A 15,422-nucleotide genomic window follows, 5' to 3' on the forward strand; every position below is an offset into this window, starting at 1 on the left:
TATATACACAGTTTTCGGACAGTATGAGTAGTAAATTTAATACATGCGTAATTTCTATATATACATATATGCCTTCTGTGTGAGACTTCGTTTGACAACACTGTTTTCTTCGCCTCAGCAGTTCAACAATGACCAGTTCCTGAACTTCGACAAGCTAGTCCTGGGAAATTGAAGTAAAAGAGCTATTTAACATAGGATTTGCGTAAAAGTCAGCGTACAACCTGCACTATATAGGTCTAATCTATGAATTAACTTAAGCTCTATTTTATCCTACAAATGTGCCGCAGCTGAGCGAAAGTGTCTAGCCGTAAGCGCGGCCAGCAAAACTTTCCGGATAAATACATATCGTAGTTACTGAATTCCGTCTGTCTCCGAAAAACGTCAGTTTCTCTAAGTAATAAATGTTCGCTTTGGATACTCACGTTATTAAATTACCTACGTAGTAGAATCTCTACGAACAAGACCACTTTAGCTCCGAGAGAGGAAGAAACTGTGCAATGCTACGCTATGCTTGGGCTGATTTGTGAAAATGGAGGTATTCTGTTTCGGCTAATTATCGGTTTAGGATCTTATATATGACCTCCGGCGCAACTTACTCCTGTTGTCGATACCTGACAAAGCAGCTTAACAAACACTGCAAATATTTCGACGTATGGCTAATAGAGTCTAGGACTTCTAGCGCATCAATTGAAATATTAACAATAGCGGTAGTCTACGTAGTGACTCAGATGTTGGCACAAAGGCCAGCATTGTTTAAACAGAGACCATTATTAACAATAAGAGCCGTTCACGAAGTATCGTAAATAGCAGGCCTATTATGAAACCGATCCCGTTAGTTGTAAATCATACAATATTCCTAATCTATTTTCACATATATTGCGTGGACCTATACATATAATGTAGAATCAATATTTGCCAATGACAGCTTTTCATATTTAGCAATGTTTGTCCTTCAACACATTTGTTTTGTTTGTTTTTGCATTCCTACAGAGTTCGCATGGCGACACTGCGGCGCAAACGGCACGTGGACTTCGCTGCAGTCCAGTGACTCGTATAGCTGGCACCTGTATACAAACTTCTCCGCCTGCAATATGGACCCTACAGTTGCTCTATCACCGAATGAGCAAGAACTTTACAGGTGAAAGTTTCCTTAAGCTATTCTTACCCCACGTCATAAGCTTCATGAAAATACAGTTGGCACTATTACATCGGCGTACCCAGTTCCACATCGAGATAGTGGGTTATCCGCAAGGGGCAACGGTCAATGGCTGTACAGTGACAACCCAACTGCAAAAACTAAGACGCTCTAATAGAATAGCTTAGCTAGAATATGAATGATCTATCGTTAGGGAGGCGGTTCGCGCAATGTAACAACAGATCGTTTCTTTAGTTAATCACAACGTATGACTGGACTATTCTAACGGGCCCGCTTTCAGACTACAGAAATTCAAACTGTTCTTATATTTAATTAGGAAAATTAATAAAAAATTGAAAAAACGCCCAGTGTGTACGCGTGTAAATCAAAGGAATGACTATGACTTCGTATCGACCTTCGGTGGTCACTGGTAAATATAGGTCGATACGGTATTCAGTCGGATCATGAGTTCCGACGATTTCTTTTACTTGATGGAAAGCACCACATTTTTTTACTCCTATGACAGTATGTTGTTCTACTATGTATTACCCGATTCTGTTTACCTCTTCATCACATACCATATGCCATCTCGCAGAAGTTTTACGTTTTAAATTGTTGATCCGTACTGAAGGTAAGGCTACCAAAGTGATTGCCTAATAAGCTGGTGAAAGCTATTTGCCGGAATGAAAAATAGAGAGCTTGTAACAAAATCGTTCATTTTGAGTCTGGGAGGTTAGTTTTAACGGTATCTCTGCATTGTTGCAGAATGACCTAACCTGCTTGATCAAGGATTTCTCGGAGACAGCCTGATTGACTTGACGCGCCAGACATACGTGCCGATTAACTCGTTGGTTTGTTCCTAGTCATTCAGGTCCTAATAGTTCCACCGAGCGCAAAGAATAGTCTATTCTGAATGACGTATTTGGGTTTGGGTCTTTGGCTTCTTGGCTGGACTTATCCGTGATGTTGAAGTCATGTCGACGTACGAACACCACTTCTCACCACCTGTAATAATTTAACGCAAAAATCGACCATTACAGCTGCGGTACACTTGATACCCAGCGAGATGCTGGGGTACAGCGTTGAGCCGTAATCGTCGTGTTGTATTCAAGCTTCAGTACTTCAAAGGACTTGAGATGGTTAACGATGATCTTATATAGGTACAGTGAATTTTTTCGGCCAGTTCCCAAATTGTTTATCGGAGGGTGTTTCAAAATTGCCTTCATATGAAAATCAATACACTCGGATGATCAGTGATGGCGAAGAGCGCCCTCTATATCCCCAAAATCGTTTTCAAACTTGGCGAAACGCTTTTGAAAAAGTTCTTTCCGCTTTAATGCAGTTACAATATATACAGGGCAAATGTCGAGGACTGTTTCGGTTTAGCTTGACGAAATGCATAGTATAGAAGGCGTTGAAAATTTGTTTCCGCGTTTCTCCACCTGAAACCTCTATCCTATAAGACATTCGTTTGAGTTAATATTGCACTCACAGCGTAATACCGTTATAGAGCGCTGATAGGGCAGGAATAGCACTTCTGAACGGTATAAACGATAAGAAAATTGAACTATGGAAAAAGCTTTCAAAAGGAAACATGTATGCCCGGTCTTCATTACCCAATATAATATATGCGTGTTGCTGTTTAGTATGTATCAAGCACGAGTGGCGAGAGATATTCTATTTTCGTATAGAACACTGTTCTTAGAAAGGACTTATACGGACGGTACTACAGATACATCGGTCCTTAGCAGGCAAACAAACTCAAATCCTCTCATTTGGCATCACAATAATTTGTTGTTATTTTTACGTTTTAACAGATTAATCCGAGTGCATCTGCCTGCGATTAAGCAGATGTCGATCGTAGGATACTCCACATCACTAGCACTTCTACTTGGTGCCTTCACGCTACTCGCATCGCTCAAGTAAGTTAAGATATTTGTTATTTTCACCTTACGCTGTAACTTTCTTCTTTCTGTTTTTTTTTTTGATAGTCTAGAAATATTTCGGTATTAATCTTTGCTTTCAAATATATTTGGGTACATAAACTGAAACGCTATCTGTGTCCGGTCGATATAGAGGGATTAGAAAGCGCAGCACTAAACAAGCCACTGTTGAGGTAACTTGTCGAGTCCGTCAAAAATGGATCCTCCCATGGATAAGATTGCTCAGGAGAGTCCAGGTTAACCAAAAAAAAAAAAAAGAAGAAACGTTTAACCATATTTCCAACAATGGAAGTGCATAGTTCCCGAAAGTTTGCCAAATAAAAATTTAAGTTGGCCATATAGACTTACCTCTTTTCACACCAAAAAAGGAGAGATATCGTCAGACTGCACACTCGATAACTTAGAATGCTTTTGAACTTAAGTATAGTTGCAGAACTAAGAGGTTAAAAGAGCTTCATCTATCTATATGTCAGTAACATAGCACCCGAGCGACGTAGTTGCATCCCAGTCTATTTGCAATGTTTGTCCTACGATGCACTTGATAATGTTATACAGTAGATAGTTAGCGTCTGATGATCTGACGGAGTGTATACATAGCTATTTATAGCAGTAAAGGTACATTCGGTCGCTTGTATCCGTGACTCTGTTAGCGAAAAGCGTGTTTCACAATTGTTTGATTATAAAGCTTAAGTTTCCGTCCATAGATACTGAACACGCCACCGATTGTACGTTGGACATCTATTATCTCATACGTAAATACCAAATATCAACTTAAACAAGAGAAAAGATATTGATCTTCCCATTTGAAATACTAGCCAAAACAAAGATAGTCATAGTAATTGTTTTCTACGGAACTTTAGAAGTGATCTGCTGCAGTTTCTCCTTTGGCAGCATGGAATAAAAGTAATGTTCAATGAAACCTTTTTGCCGTATGCCACCTGTGCTTTTTGTAAAGTGCTTTGTCAGATTCGCTAATTTCATCGTGTACTTTAAAGCCAATAAGCAAAAATATACATATGCGCTTTAGACGTAAAAAGTGTATATATATATATATATATATGTGCTTTTTACGCGCGCAGTGTGATTGAAATAAGGTGGCGTACCGTACTTTTACATCATGAGGAAGCAAGTGTTAGAACAGCACCACAAAGTCTGGAGATAAGAGGTCTGTTCTCAAAGTATGATGTATCAGCTATTGTTTTCTGACCGGAGCAACCAAGGAAAGTCTCAGGTTCAAGCAATTGTCGACGCTTTCCAACAGAAATTGTTTCTGGTGAGTGAACGAATGCAGGTTCGCATTATCTTTTGAAGTCCATACGAAGTATTCTACCTTTCGTGGTTGCGGAAAATGCTTGAATAGACGAGCCTTAAATTCATCCCACGTCTCCATGCTAGGCACCACTGATTCAAACTGGCGTTGGGCTAGATCTGGCAGAATTCATAGGGAAGCCCCGAGCAGGTGCTTATAACGTCCACTACTATCTTGAAACTCATATTGCATTACACAGGCCTCAAATATGGGGAAGGCCATCTGGTCGGCAGCAACTTCCGAAACGAGACCGACAAAAACATCTTTATTGCCACTTAAACCATACCACCGACACGGAGCGGCGTGGTGTGAGTGGCTAATATGCAACCTTTTGAGAGCCTGGCTAACCATAAAAATGTGGCCATCGCTAATTCAAATTTTAGTGTCGGCAAATGGTTACGATAGCATACGATCATCATGCGTTTTCATAGGCTTTTTGGAAAAACCCCAAGTCATTTCAGTAAGACCCAAACAGGCTAGATCTCCTAGTTGGGGCCAAAACGGTTATTCCGGAGACTTTTTTTAAGGCTTTTAAAAAAACTTCAATACCTCTAAACTAGTCATGCAACCTGCTACAATTGTGCGTGCCTTCGACTTTGCTTCATACCCTCCTTACTACAGGATTAGTATCCTGGCAAGTTGGCCCTTCTCTGATTGCCACAAACCGTAACGACTGCGCTGTTCTACGGACATAAATACGATTTATAGAGATTTGACAAAAATGAGCCAGTCATAAAAGAGGCTGTCAAATGAGAGGTGGTATGTGATGGCATGTGTTGAAATATGTTGAACGGTCGAACCTTGAGCATCTATTTAACCAAGTGTTTTTTTCGCTCCGTTATTTAGAAGTGTAAGATTTTTGTAACGCGTACAACCCCGCATCGAAGTAAACTACCGCCCAGATTCTGTTTTTGAGGTGTAAGCGTATGCGATTTAACCATTAATCATGAAGACAAATGTTTCAATGTGCTACTATACGCCTTTAAAGTTTATTTCTTTCCCAGTTTTGTCGATTTTCTGCCAGGCACTCTGTCTCTGTTAGTTGTGTTGCCAGACTTTTGCCATGGTCAGTACATGGCCAACCTGTCATCGCCAAGCTATCATCGGGATGCTGCTGCGCTTCGTGTATACGTTTTTTTACGTAACGCACTAGGCAAAGAACAATTTGTAGTGAATGACTAACTATAGTAGGGTCACAGTTATATACGGGCTAGTCTTGCCCATGCATTTTCATTTTTCCACAGAACAGAATGTATTTTTTCTATCTGCTTTCTTTTAAGGTACAACAATCCTATCTGACGGTCCGACAAGCCAGTAAAACTCTGTGTGATCTACAGCCTTCGATGTGTGTTACTGACTGTAAATTTGAAGTTATTAGAATAGTACAAACACAAACGTGGCTAAATGTATAATAACTCGACTCCTGAAGAGTATTGCCCCGTACAAAAGATCCTCATACCACAGACACGAACATCCTTATTCGTATCGGTCAGATGTGCAAACGTCACTTCCGGTGTTGAAAAAAGCTCCTGTGTGTGGGATCTTAGACCTAACCTAGCATATAAATAGTTGATTCCTATTGCGCTTGTCGAAGGGTTCGACTGGATGCTAATGGTGATTAAGGTTGTGAATATATATATGCGTGGTTTTGCTGCTCAAACAGGTATCAGACTGAGATTGAGACAACTTTGCGATACGCACCTTTCCGATGTTAAAAAAAGGTAAATCAATTAGCATTACATCCTTTCCTTGCGCTCCGTGGGCTACAGTGTATTGTTTATAGCACAAATCGGAATATTGTATAAATAAAGCATTTTCGATCTCGGGAAATCACGCTGTTGTGAGAAGCCATTTTCACGGCGAACAAATTTAAGTCAGCTATTACAGTAGAGAACTCAGAGAATCGTAAAGGATAAAAATCTTGGTTAGGACGCTTCCAGTCCCGCTCTGTTGTGATGTTGGGAGCGCTGACGCGTATCCTATCTTCAGCCAAATTCTACTGCATTCAAGCGATTCGCTCACTTCTCAAACCTAATGGATCTGTGACTGATGGAGTTACTGATAACTAACTGTGGTAATGATGGCTGATGACGTGCTTTTGATTTTGAAAGAAAATAAACATGGACCCGTAATTGATGATCTTGATAAAGCGAATCATTTAAAAAAACAGTCTTTTCTAAAAATTTCCGATGTCCTGTCATAAGTAACAATGAAATATATCTCAATACTGGTAGGTATGATTGAAGATCTCTTTCGAAATTACTTTTTTTTTTTGCTTGTAGAGGAAGGTAGGTCACATGTTAGATCGCTCGAGAACAAATGATTATACTGTTTGCCTGGAACGTGTGCCACACGACGGATCTTCACAAAGTGAACTGGTACCTTCAAGACGTAGTAGATGATCAAAGACTTCTTCATTCACAAGTAATCTTTCTTATAGACTGTGTAGGAAATAAACGAGCCATACAGCCAGTTATCAAGGCACTGCAATAACACGCCAGATTCATTCGGTATGTAAAAGACACTATGCTTTTCTTGTTTTTGATTCGGATACAAATTTACTTAGAAAGGTAACAATGTAGTGATATTCGAATCCCCTTATTCCAGAATGGTTCGGTTCGGTTCGCTATTGGTTTGCTGTTAATCAAGTATTTGAGGCGCATATCATCCAATAGATAGAAACTGCCTTCTGTTTATGCTGCTTCGTATCTGCTAGATCTCATATTTTGATCCTTCATCGTCCTACGTTAATTTCAATTGGCTACTAATTCAAGTTCACTGTAATAAAACCAAGCGTAAGATTTCTACGCAATTGCCGAAAAATGAGCATGCACATCCTCGATAGGCATCTGCGACCCTCCCACCAAAATAATCAGTATACTTCAACACGAGTTAGATGATTTTATAGAGCATTTTTGAAAGTGAGATACAGATCAGCCGATGTACGATAATTATAGTTAGTTATAGCAACTCTCTGCCCATCAAATTTCTATCTTTTGACAGGTAGAGAAAAGGAAAGTGGACAGCTTCTGATCAGAAATCGATGCATTAATATGCGCCTGAAGATATATTTAGAAAAAATGAAACTGTAAGACTTACAGAGAATTTTTATAGGCGGATGTATTAAGTAACTACTGGGCGCATTTATCGCTTTAGAGTTTGTTAGCCTTATACAGTTGCCTTTCTCACCGTCACTACGTCACGGATCTGAACCTTAAAACTCAGAGGTGGCACGCAAACGTTTTAGACAGTTTAGCTTTTACCCAAAAAATTAGCCCACTGTTATTTCAAATCAATCTAATCAGAACGTGTTACGAACCAACACTGAGTTTAATCGTTTCTGGCCAACTAAACTATGTACATAAGCTCTGGGAAAAATTAACTTAGTGGGGCAATAATGCCTCTATCCTACATAAATATATTTATCATTTCTTCTATAACACGTGTATAATCCATCGTTGTTTCAATGCTCCTATTAGAAAACGCATACTATGTCGCGCCTCTCAGGTACATGTATTATAACGGGGGAAATTAGTTCCTATCGTCGTAGTTGGCTGTATGGAATCATTGGTACAGCTTTCAGACAGACAAAAAAAAAGGCGATGTCAGGCTTTTGCTTGTTTTTTTTAGCCAAGAAAGAAGAAACTGATCGATCCCGCTTGCACGAAAGCATAAGTTACCTTCATGTCGACGAGTGCTACCTTAGCATAGCCCAGACCTCAAACAGCGCAAGAAAAGCTGTATCCTATATTGGTTCTTCGGAACTATGGCCCTTAGTAATATTGAAATTTTTGAAGAGCTCTGTTGCCGATCTGTATTATCATATATTATATACTTTCGCCGCAAGTTGAGCGATATCAGCTATTCGACGGATGCAATCTGTACAAAGTACACAGCAGGTTACCAATTGAAATCATTAAACCATATCTCCATCCCTACCCATCAAACTCTATTACAGTGATTTAATGTAGCGAACAGGATCGAACAGAAGTTCACTTTTCATAGCAAATAAAATGCTAGCTAAAGCCAATACCTGAAGTTGGTGGCCGATCTAATTCGTAAAACTTAGTAAGTGGATTGATGTAAGTTGGCCGCAACAAGTGAGCTCACCTTAAGCTATCGACAACTAACTTTCTATATCATAAATGACTTAATGACATAACATCATGATAAACTAACAACTAGTCGTATATAAAGCTTAACATAGGAAAGCATATAAGAAATAACAAAGTTACTAACTAGTCAACAAACTTAACGAGTTCTTATTAATACTAACGTTCTTAGTTACAAGGCCTTCATCTCGTCTGAGATATATCTACCTTAATGTTACGCGAATTCATGCAGTAATAGCTTTTTGAATGATTTCTAGTGGAACATATTTCCGACCTGCACCAGTATCTCGTTCTGTGCAAATAAAAGCCATTTGCATAAGGCTGAGAAGTTTCTGCACTGTACCAAAACAATTACTTTCTCAATAAAAACATAATCGTATGCCCATAAATCTCCAGTTTATGCTGATGTTAGCACGCTGAGCTAATTTGTACAATTATTCACATAAGCATAGGCCTACCATTTTAAGTAGGTGTTTGTAGTGTTCGATTTACTTTAACGGAACAGGATGGCCTGGTGTGGTAGAGCCAGGCCGGGCCTCTTCTTTTCAATAGCTTGCTTGATTTAATGCCACTGGGCCAGATAAATATACCGATTAACTGTTGGGTTTGTAGGAGGCTGTTTCTAGTGAATCAGATCCTTGCAGGCGTACCAAAGGGAACGTATAATTTTTTTGGATGAATATCTTACTGGACCCTGGACTTTGGCTTCTCTCCTAAACCGGTTCGTAGTTAGTGTTAACATATAGACATCGCTTCTCAATACTACTGGTGACAATTTTGTGCAGAAATAAATGATTGTGCCCGCATAATGCCCCATGCCGGTCTAAATGGTCACCATCAAACTCAGACGGTCACCCAGAGCGGGCGGCATCTTCTAGATCCCGGATATCATTTTCAAACTTGGCAAACTGTTCGTGAGCAGTCTTTTCAGCGACAGAGTTGTTACGGTGCAGAAGTAAAATGCCGCGGGCTATTTCGCTAGCCCTATGAAACGCATGATCCGGAAGTTGTCACCTGTTTCCACCTGGAACATCCGTTTCTGCAAAACTGAATTGAGTTTAAATTGCACCCTGGTCGAGTCGGAAAATTACTTTCGAACCGTATATTAGAAGTGAACAACACGTGAGAGAAAGTGGAAATTTTTTTTTTTTTTTTAATAAAAAATCCTAAGCACTTTTTCTAGGCCTATGTTCATTTTTCATATGACTTAGAGAATCCGGTTGCACTACACTCGAATCTGGCGCTCCAATCGAATCATCGACCTGTCGGGTTAGATGATACTGGAAGCAACATTTTGTGACGCAGACCATAAAGCGCTTGTGTGCCGCAGTTCTTGAGATCAGAAATGACGTCCGTAAAGTATGTCTGATCCTCTTTAAGCGAATCAGTTATTTCTGTGTTATACTAATTCTATCCCTATCGAACGCGTTTGTGCTGCTGTACAGGACTACCCAAGCAGATGATCAGGAATGGTAGCGTTAAAATTCTTAATAAATAATAATTTCACACCGGCCCCTTTTAAGTATTTAAGAGCGTCTAATTGCGGTTAGATTTTTTTTGGAATCGTCATGTCTGTCAAAAATGAAGGACGTCAAAGGTAGCGTGACAGCAAGACGCTGAGCTGAGCTACGTGCCGCACCACGTACTACTACTATTATGGTAATATAATGTAACTTTTATTTGTTTCAGGCGTTTACGATGCGCACGCAATAAGATACACCTGCATCTTTTTGCTTCGTTTATTGTTCGGGCTGTTGTTCTGGTCCATAAGCATAGTTCAACGAGGCATTCCGATGTAAGTTACTAACTAGCTCTAAGGAAAACTGTTATCACTTAGCAAACTATGTAAAATACAACTATTTATTGTAGTTCTGCACTAACATATAAATAAGCGTTTGCATGACATTGGAGGTTCTACGTCTTAAAAAATAAGCGAGCAGACGTTCTCATATATCAAGCCGGTTCTAGAATGAAATAAATTAGAAATTTGTCTCACGTTGGTATTATTACTACAATAAAATGATGGACTCGTTCTGTGTCCCTGCAGTGATGAATGCCTGTCTAGCAGACGAAGCCTCTGTTTTATTTTGACGCTCAACACGAACACAATTGTATCAAGTGTGGTCTATTCTGAACAAGCTTGATATATATTTATGTTGAATCCAGAACTGTCAGATCAGCATGGCTTATGCTTAAGCCGATCTATTAAGGCGCAAAATACCAAGGACCGCGGCTTTCGATAAAACCCATGATCAGATCATGCACTCAAAAACAAAGCTAAAGTTATTGCAAGATGTGAGTAAGTTCCTACTCTTTGTTTGTCTGTTGGCATATATAAATGAGGCTCCCTCTCGGCCTAACCCCAAGTGTCCTGACTGTCAGTATGTAAATAGCACAAAAACATTCGCTTTTAGCATCGACAGATTGCCTATAATGTCTTAAAAAACAAAAGTCAAAGCTGATATTAGAATAGGGATATAAATACGCTGCATCACCGGTCTCTATTGTTGTCTTCGCTTAATTAAGGCTCTTAACTTAGGAAGAACTTAGGGCTTGCCATACGCCCTAAGTATAACTGGCATAGTTTCCTTGATTAAAGCTTTTTGTTCCCCCCAGGTGATGAGGCTTGCCAATGAGCTTACGAACTGAGACTCATACTACTCACTTACGCAAAAGATGATTATTTGGAACGGAATGTCTGATATAAAAGAGATCAATGAAATATTTCTATTTCCAATAACAGAAAAATAAGTTCTTCTTCTAATAGGCTTTAGTCTGGAAGGTTCGAAACCATAGACTTTTCGCTTCCTTTGAAGCTTGAACGTTGTTGTCCTTCAGACATATCATGCATAATAATATCAATACTTTGTGCGCGCTACAATCAAACAGCTTTTACAGTGGAAAAAAAAAACTAAGCAGTGCAACTAGGGGCAGCATGTCAGCAAACTTAGGATTACGTTTTACTTCCAGCCTGCACTAGCCACGATAAGCTATGCCTTCTTCGATGAGCTACAGCCATACGTCGCCATCGATCGCTAACAAAGCAAGCAAGTGGCGCGTAAAAACCTCAATCGAATTAAAAATAAAAAAAACTAGCCTTTAAAATAGAACTTATGTTAATATGTGACGTACTTTGTTTAAGCGGCTGATAATTGGAGGTGGAGAGAATAAAAATGTTGTTTCCAAAAAAAATGCTTTAACTTCGCTCCACTCTACGACGATCCGTGTTTCTGCCTACCATATTTCAACTCAATTAACAGTCGAAAGATGCGGAACACAAAGGAATCATTCTAGTGACAGCACAATGATGAGTTTCTTCGTATTTTACCGACTATTCTTTTTTTTCAGCGTTTTATTAGCTATGTGTTTTGCTTCCCATCGTAATTTTGCTCTGATTCGGCCAGTCGTTACACTAGTGCAAAGGACATTCATATGGCGCATACCTTCCAAATCCATTGCACAATACAAAATCTTTAGTTATCAGTAGCCCTCTTGCCGTGACCGACATTTGAGGGCGTACTCATAAAAGTACTCGTAAAAGAAGATTTCTTCATTTGTGCAGAGCAGCTACATTGAGCTGCATTTTAGACACGTTTATGTTCAAAATTCATCCTATTGCCGATCTACTGCTTTCTTTCGGTCTCTCATTACCTATGTTCCGATGGTTTGGCCGCTACATGGTCAAATGCAGACTTTGAAAGTATCTGCCTAAAGCAAGGCCAGGCCGCTGTTCGTAACACTATGTGAAACCTAAAATGCACTCCGTACACAAACAGAGAAAGACAACACTTTTCCCTATTTCCATTGTTTATACTTAGTTACCATCCTATTAATAGAAACGGCTCTAGATTCTGTCTCAACTATACGGTCGCTTTTGACAGGTCAGGTACATCAAGTGTAATTTTTCTCGAAAAAAACGTTCGGCTCACGCCCGTTACGATATGTCATAATAATCCACTGTATATGTTGTGCTAATTATATGGCTGTACATGTTCAGCGTTCGAGTTTTCCTGCGATGACCTAACAAGAACACCATGTAAGAAAGAAAACAGTTCTCCTTAAAGAAAGATTCAAAAGAATCTATCGTCCAATATTTGATAGTGGCTTCGGAATCAGTGCAAATTCACCTCTGTTGGTTACAACATCGTCCATGCTATGGCTACTAAATATGTCGAACGAAACTACTAGAACGGCCATCTTGAGGTATAACAAGTACTCATTTACGTTGGGGTTAATAGCACTTCGAAACAGACTCGACAAACTTATTTCCTTTAAAGAGTTGACGTGTACAGAAACGGCAGTTCGAGGTTAACCGGCACGTTAGGGCAAGCCCAAATGGGTCTGATGTGATTGTTTTAATACTTCGACCTATAATTGCGCGGAAACAGAAAGCTACAAAATCATAGCAAATCAAAACTATTACACACAGATTGTTATCAAGTTTAGAAGCTTTGAAGTAAAGCTTTTCCTATTGTACGTGCAGTGCACGTATTTTCATATAGTACAGATGTCGGTTTTAGTGGATACTGTAAGACCTGTGCCAAACGAATGGTACGATACTGGAACTTGCGGAGACGCGGAAGCGCGGAGACTTGAACCCATTAATTATTAACCCAGAACTAAAGACCGTTCACAAACTATTCTTGCCACACTATGTACAGGTTACAACATTCTATCTTTTTTAAGCACAAAAAGTAAACCTATAACTACAACTCCAGTGCACTTATTTCTTGTAGAAGAAAGAGACACTCCCAATTTATGTCCAATAGCCGTTGGCGCTATTGTATTTAGTCTTCACAGCAACAAGTAGGCGAGTCTGAGTCGCTTCGCAACAAATCTTGGCTACTAACCCTTTTCGAAAATCTCAGTTCATCTACTAATTACAACTGTTCAGCTATCTAGAATCTTGGTAAGACGTGTCCTAGCTTGCCACTTCGAGAACTAGGAGCACAATAGGCTTTTGCCGCGATTCTATGGAGAGCCGAGGAAACAGTGTGCTTTTAGCTTTCATATAGATTTTACGTTTACTGGCAACCCCGTTACGTATAGGGCGGCCTAGCTACCAAGGTTAGCCGATACTGGCTAGGATCGAGTTTACCAGGTAACAAGTCCGGTTGAACGATCCCTGGCAAACGGTAGCCCATGTAACCATGAACAGTGAAATGATCGTCGGGTAAGCCAGATAAAGGAACGATGTATTGATTTTTAAGTATAGGCTGAAGGAGCTACCCTACGAAATGGGTTTCTACTACTCGTCTTCATATCCATATTCTAACCATACGTTTCAAAAAGTAATCTTATCCCTTTAAGCGCCGGTTTAAACCATGAGATTGATAGACAGTCTCCATTATTTACCCTTTTTAATGTCTCTGCTGTAACATTGCAGCTGACTCCACAGTGTTGGATGCTGATGTGCCTGTTTCACTATTCACTCATGGCTAATTACTGCTGGATCCTCGTCGAAGGTCTTTACCTGCATAACCTTATCTTTAACTCGTTCTACGCAGATGGATCTAGTATCGCTAAATACGTTGTCATGGGCTGGGGTATGTATATTTGTAAATATTAGGTACACTAATTCAAGTGGAACTACATTATAAACACTTATATAGGGCTCTCAAATATTGAACACAGGTTCGTTTTCATCCCTAGTACGGTCTCCCCTATTGTAGAGATAACATTAGTTTTCTATCAAGAGTGAGGTATTTTTGAAAAAGAAACTAATAGTATAATAATAATTAAACTATATTTACTGAAGAGAATATCGTAGAGTAATTGTGCAGTACCTGCCACTAGAATTAAGACACGGCCGACGTCGAACGGAGAAAAGTGACTTGGCAAACAATATTTACCTCCTTTTTTTTAATTTTCGTTTGCAAACTAACGATCAGCATAAAATGTCCTGCCATTACCACTCGAACCTAGCTCAAGGTTAGCTTCAAACACTCGTATAGTAAAGTAACAGTACGCTCATAATAGCTAACAATTATAGTCATTACGAAATTAGCAGATACACATTGGAGTACATTACCAGTCATGCGTTCTATATTTTCTCTAGGTTTGCCTGTGTCGTGCGTAATCGTATGGGCGATTGCTCGAAATATCGTAGGCAACGACACGTAAGTGCTGTTTATTGATTTTGAGATGTAAAAAATAGAAAAAGAAAGCTTTACTCGTATGACCATGCCTTGTTCGTAGTAAACACATTCAGATTAAAGGTCCTGTCTAGGTCAATAGCACAAAAATGATTGCCTTTGTATGCAAATGTGAATAGTTTCCGTTGGATTAGGTTAAGGTCACATGAGTCTAGCTATGTGACCTTACCGGTGACTGTCATTTGCCAAATGCAGTAATAATGGGTTTGGATGGGAAAGCCTGTTCGTTCTGCAAAAACAGGTGAATAGCAAATACTGCCTAAAGCTCTTTGGGATCATGGCCTGAAAAATAAAGTGCAAACGTGAGCCGTCTCGAATAGGTGACGCTTCTGATCATGCTGCGTTGTATTTAATCTCAGATAAACTATTTGCTCAGTTATTGACTTTCACAGCGGCAAAGCTTCATAATCTTGCTTTTCTTGATAATCATTAGCGATTTGTCTGTATTGACTTGGGTAATCTTAATAAGCTAACGAGTAAACAGCGGTACCTGACGGAAAGACCTTGTTTAATTTGGATCATATCGGAACACCTAAAATATGTCTGTAATTTTTGCCTCGTGTAACGCACACTTATTTTTAATAATTACAAAGCACAAACTTCATCTTTGTTTCAATCGGGGCGCCGTGTCATTTACAGGAGATCGTATCAGTCTGCTAAAGAAGACACCGAAAAGTTAGTCAATGTTTTCTTGCGGCTTACCGCAGACCGGCAACGGTTCTCAATGCTACAAGCGAATTCAGAAGAATATAGCAAACACTATATATA

At 39.5% G+C, this 15,422-nt stretch overlaps 1 protein-coding gene across 10 annotated transcripts in view; it reads left to right on the forward strand.

Annotated features, from left to right (window-relative positions):
* The window catches only part of LOC111266310 (secretin receptor), a 166,282-nt gene that overhangs the window by 55,195 nt on the left and 95,665 nt on the right, over positions 1-15,422 (forward strand). For all 10 annotated transcript variants that reach the window (XM_086970862.1, XM_022843687.2, XM_022843688.2 and 7 more), the window contains exons 3-7: positions 991-1,138; positions 2,953-3,057; positions 10,189-10,294; positions 13,886-14,045; positions 14,558-14,618. In XM_086970862.1, the coding sequence (XP_086826988.1) occupies positions 991-1,138; positions 2,953-3,057; positions 10,189-10,294; positions 13,886-14,045; positions 14,558-14,618 (580 nt within the window). The remainder of the gene's footprint in view (positions 1-990; positions 1,139-2,952; positions 3,058-10,188; positions 10,295-13,885; positions 14,046-14,557; positions 14,619-15,422) is intronic.

Source organism: Varroa jacobsoni, unplaced genomic scaffold (genome assembly GCF_002532875.2).
Source record: "Varroa jacobsoni isolate VJ856 unplaced genomic scaffold, vjacob_1.0 scaffold_1070, whole genome shotgun sequence".
NCBI classification, from domain to species: domain Eukaryota; kingdom Metazoa; phylum Arthropoda; class Arachnida; order Mesostigmata; family Varroidae; genus Varroa; species Varroa jacobsoni.